The 7,678-nt window shown below is 40.1% G+C and overlaps 1 protein-coding gene across 3 annotated transcripts; it reads left to right on the top strand.

Moving 5' to 3' along the window:
* Positions 1 to 389: 389 nt before the first annotated feature.
* On the top strand, positions 390 to 5,726 carry LOC117736769 (RILP-like protein 1). 3 transcript variants are annotated; one of them, XM_034542314.1, is made up of 8 exons: positions 390 to 1,295; positions 1,733 to 1,883; positions 3,400 to 3,518; positions 3,658 to 3,933; positions 4,061 to 4,240; positions 4,679 to 4,761; positions 4,833 to 4,931; positions 5,325 to 5,726. In XM_034542314.1, the coding sequence occupies exons 1-8, from the start codon at positions 1,005 to 1,007 to the stop codon at positions 5,413 to 5,415; spliced, it is 1,290 nt and encodes a 429-aa protein (XP_034398205.1). In that variant the 5' UTR covers positions 390 to 1,004; the 3' UTR covers positions 5,416 to 5,726. The 3 variants fall into 3 exon arrangements, with proteins under 3 accessions (XP_034398205.1, XP_034398204.1, XP_034398203.1); XM_034542313.1 differs by having other exon boundaries at positions 4,601 to 4,761; XM_034542312.1 differs by having other exon boundaries at positions 391 to 1,295; positions 4,598 to 4,761.
* The last annotated feature ends 1,952 nt before the right edge of the window (positions 5,727 to 7,678 follow it).

The raw sequence follows: 7,678 nt of genomic DNA, 5'->3' as shown, positions 1-7,678 counted from the left end.
TGTGTTACTTTGTCTCTTATTAAACTTTTTTTTAGCTTTTATTTGTTCAACGATTTGATCAATAACGACATCACAAAAAAGCACATTTCAAGAAGACGCAAAGACTTTTATATCCCAATACAAATACTAGATACTGGCAAGGTTGGTTACTAAAAATGAATTCAGTGAATATTCCATATATACTTTATTTTGATATTCTGAACAAGAAATTCACTTACCTTTTTTGTTAATACAAAATAGAATAATTACACACACATAAATACAATACACTTTTTTTTGTCTCAAATTGAATGTTTTATTGCTTAATACTGACTTCCTGTACCTCAATTGCAAAGTAGAGCTGGGATATTTTGAAAGCTGAAACGGTGTAGGCTTACATAGAAGGTCAAGGCATGCGCACAAGGACTTTGAGTCAACGTGGAGGTAGGGCTGCTGCCTTCAGGAGCGACTGTAAATATGGCGACTTCCACAGACATGACGGTGATTCACGGAACAGGAATATACAATGCTAGTCAAAAGAATGGATTAGTAATGATAGATATGTTTTTTATTGGTCAGTATAGGGCAATATTAAGTACTGGTGTTTCAAATAGCAGCTACTAGCTCTTGTTTATGCCAGTTTGGCACATTGTCTGACACTATATTGTCAATTGTAGCACTTCGCCATTTAGCTTGTTTGACCAACAACAACAACAACAACAACAACAACAACAGTACAGCTACAATAACACGACTTCGGTACATGTCACTGAATATACTGTACGCTCATGACCTGTACGAGGCTCAGGGAAGGCAGCATCAAAAGTAACGCACTGAACTCAGACGTCGGCAACGTTTACGACTGTCAACTAACTGGAACAAGTTTTCTGCTCGTCCGCACACGCTTCGGCTAGTTTGTGTAAACGAGTTTGTTTTGTTACCTCCAGAATGTGAGTCTACTAAGAGTGTCAGAGGATAGACCGACATGTTGAATGTCGGAGGTGTAAATAAAGCAGAGGGCAGACATGGAAACCTGCGTTATGTCCGCGCTGGACAGACCCGCTGCGGAGCTCACGGTCATGGATGTGTACGACATAGCGGCGGGGCTCGGACAGGAGTTTGAGCGGGTCATCGAGAGGTTTGGGTGCGAGTCTCTGGTCGGGGTGGTGCCCAAAGTGGTGCGCGTCCTGGAGCTGCTGGAGGCCCTGCTGAGCAGCGGAGCCGCCGGACAGGAGGCCGAAGAGCTGCGGAGGGAGCTGGATAGGCTGCGGCAGGAGCGGAGCGACAGATTCGGGCAGGAGAAGAAGCACCAGAAAGTGCGTGTGCGTGTGCGTGCGTGCGCGTGTGTGTGTGTGTGTGTGTGTGTGTGTTCGTCACAGATAAGGTAGATACTATATGTTATATTACTATATGATTAAGTGATACTATTGCATGAGATTAGTGGAGTTATAATCTCTTTCCAACACACTTAATTACTATCCGATCATAATGATTAGGGAGCAATTAATTAATTCGTGGTATATTTCATTAACAGCACACTTTCAATAAACTCAAATAATGTGTGATCACAACAAAACAAAGCGATTTTGAAGGCAGCTACATCTGAAGTAAAGTGTTGTTGTTGACTGTCGCGCATGCCCTCATGTTCACCCAGCTATAATAACACGTTTCAAACAAATACCACTTTGTGCAGATACTTGACTGCGTTGGTGTTTTCCCTTATTTATATTTGTTGTTTATCCCTTATGCTCAGGAGTTGGAGCTGGTGGAGGATGTGTGGCGAGGAGAAGTCCAGGACCTGCTCTCTCAAATCACCCAGCTTCACGCAGAGAACCAGAGGCTGTTAGTGAGCCTCTCGCTCAGAGAGTTCCCCGTCACAGAGGAAGACCTGCAGAAACCGGAGGGTGGGTTGACTAAGTTTGGAAGGTTTCAACTAAGATCAGATATGGGATAAGAAAAACGGTTTTCTTTTTTAACACACCTCATCATGCCATTTTTTTCTCGAAGGTTTCTTCAACTTTCCGGGTGGAAATGCAATATTTAATTTTCAAATTATATGGTGATAGATACCAATCCGATACGGCGGATTGGTATCTATGCCAGTATCGACATTATTAAGAGAATCGGGTATCAGCCATGACTTGACCGATCCACAGTTGATACAGTTTTTTCCCCAATGGAATTTAAAGAATTAAGTGTTTCCAATATTAGTTGGATTCTTTCAGTGACAGTAGGCTGCCAACTCAACCCAATGAGTTATATGCATTAGTTAAGATAGATATACATCAGAATCAACATCAGGAGAGAAATAGTTTCAGTTAATCTCTTTATGGTGATTATAGAAGATGGTGATCTTTATCAATTTCAACTTAATTATTGTCACAAAGCGCTTTAGTTCATAGGAATTCACTAATGCCTATGAACAAAGACACGTTACTGTGAAAATTAGTATTGCAATGTAAAATATACAAGTGTTAAGAATATGAAAATGTACTAAGCATTTAGTACAATAACTACTAATAGCCACAACACAGACATCTGTTGTCTGTTGCCATGCATGTCATGTTGTACAGTATATCTTGTGATGACTCTGGATACTAAATTAGTTTAGTCTTGGCTGAGAGTTCCAGTACAGATTTGATTTATGTTAGGAATATGTGCTCACTGCAGATTTGTGTTGCGCTGATTAACCATCTGCAGTACGCCACACATAATCACCCTATGTTGTCACATGTCATCCCACAGTATATGTTGCATGTTGACATGAAAAAGGGGGGCTGTGAAGAAAGGCAGTCAGGAGCTTGTAACGGATACTATTTAAAGCACACCAGAATATATCGCTCCTGTGTGAGACTTTCATGGTGGTTGCAGCTATACTTACCATCAGGGCCTCAGTGTCCAAAGTGCTTATAAACATGCTCATCCAAATGAATGGGTACCGTGTGATATGATTACGGACTCGAAATACATTCCTGGGGTAGTATATGTTTTAATATATTGATTTCCTATCATTCTAGTCAACCATTAGTTGTACTTCATTTTGGTGCAGTGTGACAATCAACTTGCAGAGGCCTGAAATGTGTTTGAGATAATGCAATCCATCTCACTGAGGGTTTGACTTGAAAAATTGCATTCAATTATATTTCCATTGTCACGTGGTAGTACAACTGCAAAAAGTATCTTTTCTGAAACTCTTTTTAATGATGCTTATATTTAGATGTTTGAGTCGCCTGCCAGACATGTTGCACTTTGAACCTTTCTCGTCAAATGGATTTTTATTAATTTGGTCATTTAATCTATTAAAAGGGTTGCTGTTTAGCCCTAACCCTATGGCAAAAGTGTATGGTAAGAAAGAAATGGTTAAGAAAGGAAATTAATGTTAGATTGCATTTTTTTACATGTTCTTTTTGATGTTCAAAGGAATGTCAGAGAAAGAAAAGCAGGTGATGAAGAAGCTGAAAGACTTGGTGGATAAGCAGAGGGATGAAATTCGGGCTAAAGATCATGAGATGACACAAAAAAACGAGGATATTGAAGCGGTGAGCATTTAGACCATATACAGCACATATGCTGGCACCTGACGGACTTTTTACATTAATTGACAATTTAGCTCCATGGACCAGATATTGTGAAGTCACAATATAATATACATTATGATATACATTTCCTCAACTATAGTTCCAGACGCAGCAGCATCGGCTGATTAGAATCAACCAAGATCTTCGTCACAGGACGGGAGTGATGGAGGCTCAGGGCAAGGCACTGATCCAGCAGAGGGCTGAGCTGGAAGCTGCAGCCCAGGCACGGCAGCAGGAGCTGGTCACTCTGCAGCTGGAGGTCACAAGGCTGAGAAAGGAGCTCCAGGGTTGGGAACTGGAGAAAGAGGTCACTGATATGGAAGAAACCACGCTTACCAGATCTGGGATGTCGCCACCTACATTGCCACAGATGTTGGTAAGAAAAATAAAAAGGGTTTATCTTCAGCAGGCTGGAAACCATGAACAACATTAGTTTGAAATTAGGTTCGGCCATAGTTCAAGTCTGGCAGGTTTTAAGTGGATCTTTTGTGTTACCAATCCAGTCCTCGCCATCTAACTCCATCAAACCAAATTCAGTGTGGGTGGAATGCGGAGGGGATCCTGGTTTCCTGGCAAACTGCTTTGAGTCTGACAAGAGTCCTTCACTTCTCCCAAGGTCATCGAAAAGAGAAAATAATGAGGAAGAGGGTGACAAAGACAATGGCACAACAACGTTGTTACTGGTAAAAACCTGTTTAACTTCCCGCCGTACACAGTCTGACTGTGGTTATAGTGGATGCCTACACTATTTACATAAAACATGAAGCATGATCATACTGTCACGCTGGTGTGTCCTTAAGGCGGAAGCATGTTGGATACATTTCCTATCCCATGAAACATTTACAAAATCTTTTTCTAATGTTTTTTAATCTGTTTTGTGTACAACTTCAGTGTTCCTCTTATTTTATTGTCGCATTGCTTCATTCTTTCATAGCCAATTGTTGATAGGAATTACCACCACCACTCTGCAGTTGGCAGAAATATTTATCAGTTTAAACCTCATGCTTGAGAGAAATGCTGAATGTATGTTTTGACTGCAGAAGGTGTCGGATGATACAGACTCAGTGCAAGACACAGACAGCCTGGAGCAGGACTCAGACAAACCTCCCTTCACCCTGCAGGAGCTGCGGGATGTCCTGCAGGAGAAGAATGAACTCAAGGCCCAAGTGTTCTTGCTACAGGAAGAGCTAGCATTTTACAAAAGGTATGTCTTGTTTCCAAAATGATGACGTGACTGATGCAAAAGTTAACAATTACCTCTTATGTATCTCTCAGTGAGGAGTTTGAGGACGACATTAGCTTCATGGTTTGTCCTCCATCTCCTCCACCATGCTCCAGTTCCACTGATCAGACCGAATCGGGAATTAGACGCTTGTAAGTAATGAGTTGACTTGGCCTTCACACACTTTTCTTCTTTTACAAACCTTTACCTTTGTATTTGTCAAGAGGGCCCTTATCTCTCCGCCCTGTTCTAATGTTTTCCTGTGGCACTGGATTGGTGTAATTTATCATCATAATGTGTCTTACAAATGCCATCAGAGAAACATTCTTAACTGATTGTACAGTAATCTGTAAAACAAATAGTGCTTGTTTTTGTATCTTGTGAGGTGTCAATAGCGAGTGTCACTGTGGTTCATTGAGGGTAACAAAACATATAATAACGATTAGAGATCACAACCCTTCTAATACTTTTGGTGTGTTTTTTTTCTAAATATCCCTCTGTCTCCATCTCGTTGTGTCACCATTTCCATTGTCATCTCTGGACAGGATCTTCACTGCCATAATGCCGATGGTGGCAGCCGGTTTGATTGCAGATGACCCTACGTTGTTGCCAATCAGAAGACTTTTCTTTGTATAAATTATATTTGTTTAAATGATTGCTCTTATTTTTTCCACTCTGTGTCTACACCCGTTTATTTCTCTCAACAACGGTTGTCCATCGACATATTTAAAAAAAGATGGTGTTACTGTATACCTGCAGCACTACATTGTGGCACCACATTCTGTAGTTTACACCAGTGCAATCACACTGGTAAAACACCAGTAGGACCAGTACCTATTCCAACAAGAGTTTCATATGAGTAAAAGCATGCCCTAACAGCAAGTATGTGCTGTGTTGCATCTGGAAAATAATGCTTCTCCAAAATAAAGTATTATAGTTTTATTTTTCATCTTTTTAATGTTGTTATTGTGCTAGAAGTAGGTACGTTTTTATGTCCTTTTGTGGAGGCAATAAACTTTCCCTGGTCATTTCATTTTAATAAATAAAAAATTATAGAAGATAGATACAAATATTCCTCTATTGAATCCTGGAGGAGAAATTCAGGAAAACGTACCGATAAATTGAGAAAGTAAACTATTATTAGAGGAATCTAAAATTAATTATACAAGAGCACTAGAACTCAAAGTTCCAACATAATGTTGTGATAACTAGCAGCAACGTCAGCAATGTAAACAGTGTACACCAGATCAATACTGTATATATGATAATGAATGATACTTGGTGGTTGTACGTATTAATATGGACATATATAGTACGTAATGTAATAAAACAATAAGTAGTATAACACCAAAGCAACATGAGAACATTTATTTATATATATATATATATATATATATATATAAATAAATGCAGTTTATTTGGTGTTGAGGTGACCAAATAATATCCTTGAGGGTTTTCCATCCACTTCATCTCACTTTTCTTTCTTTAGCTGCTTCTTCTATCAATTTTGAGCTTTTTGCGCATGATAACTGCCGAAAATGTATATTTATTCATCTGGTCTGGGGATTTCCTGATTTACAAATGCATGCAGCATTTCCCACAGTGAAGCGTTTGAAACCACTTTATTTTACTCTTACCATTAAAAACCTGTGACATGTATTTTAATTAAAACTTGTTTATACTCCCAGTGAGTCTTGGGAAAAATGTGAAACGTTCAAATAGGAACAAATATAGTAGTCCGATACATCAACGATTCCTTCTAGATTAAGGGTATTCAACTAAAGTTCAGCGAGGTCCACTTAGAAATAATTTCCTCCTCCAGAGGTCCAGAACATCACGTCAAATGTTGCGCTCTATGGTTTTGTGCCATATGTATTGAGGTAGCCAACAGTTGTATTAATGTCTGTATATCGTCAACAACTTAAATAAAGTCAAATTAAATAAAAAAGTTCAATTGGATAACATCTAAACAATATTTATTATTACAGATTTGAAATGTAACTGGATTAAATGTAAATAATACATACTCTAATAATAAATACAGTATCTTCTCTTATTTTAAAGTAATATAAAGGCTGGATTTACAACAGAAAGCTTTTGAAAAAATGTGACTTAAAATAAAGCACTTCATTTTAGAAAGAAAAATAATTTTACTGAATTGGCTGCACGGTGGTGTAGTGGCTAGCACTGTCGCCTCACAGCAAGAGGGCCGTGGGTTCGATTCCCGGTCGGAGCGGTCCTTCTGTGTGGAGTTTGCATGTTCTCCCCGTGGCAGAGTGGGTTCTCTCCGGGCTCTCCGGCTTCCTCCCACAGTCCAAAGACATGCTGCAGGTTAATTGATCTCTAAATTGCCCATAGGTGTGAATGTGAGAGTGATTGGTTGTATGTCCCTACATGTGCCCTCGATGGACTGGCAGCCTGTCCAGGGTGTCCCCTGCCTTCGCCCTATGTCAGCTGGGATAGGCTCCAGCGCCCCCGCGACCCTAATGAGGATAAGCGGTATTGAAAATGGATGGATGGATGGATGTCCTGCAGCTTTAAAATCAGTTTTACACCCTCTGGAAATACAGGTCTACACCCTCTCTTAAAAATGCAGTTTTACACCCTCTGGAAACACAGGTCTACACCCTCTCTAAAAAGTGTCAGGTGGCGATCTGTGGACGAGAAAATAAAAAAAATGGTATATTATATTATTACAATACATCACATTAGAACCTAATCCTACATGTTTTTCGGTGGAGAACATGTAAACTCCGTCCCAGAGTCCCACCAACTCCATTGTCCAGTAGAGAGGGGTAGACGGCACGGTGGGCAAGAGGCTGTGTCAGTATGTTGGCGGGAATCGTACATACTGGAGGCACAGGTCTACACCCTCTCTAAAAAGCGTCAGTTGGCGATC

This window comes from Cyclopterus lumpus, chromosome 9, assembly GCF_009769545.1.
Source record: "Cyclopterus lumpus isolate fCycLum1 chromosome 9, fCycLum1.pri, whole genome shotgun sequence".
Lineage (NCBI taxonomy): Eukaryota > Metazoa > Chordata > Actinopteri > Perciformes > Cyclopteridae > Cyclopterus > Cyclopterus lumpus.
This window is presented reverse-complemented; position numbering and strand designations above follow the sequence as displayed.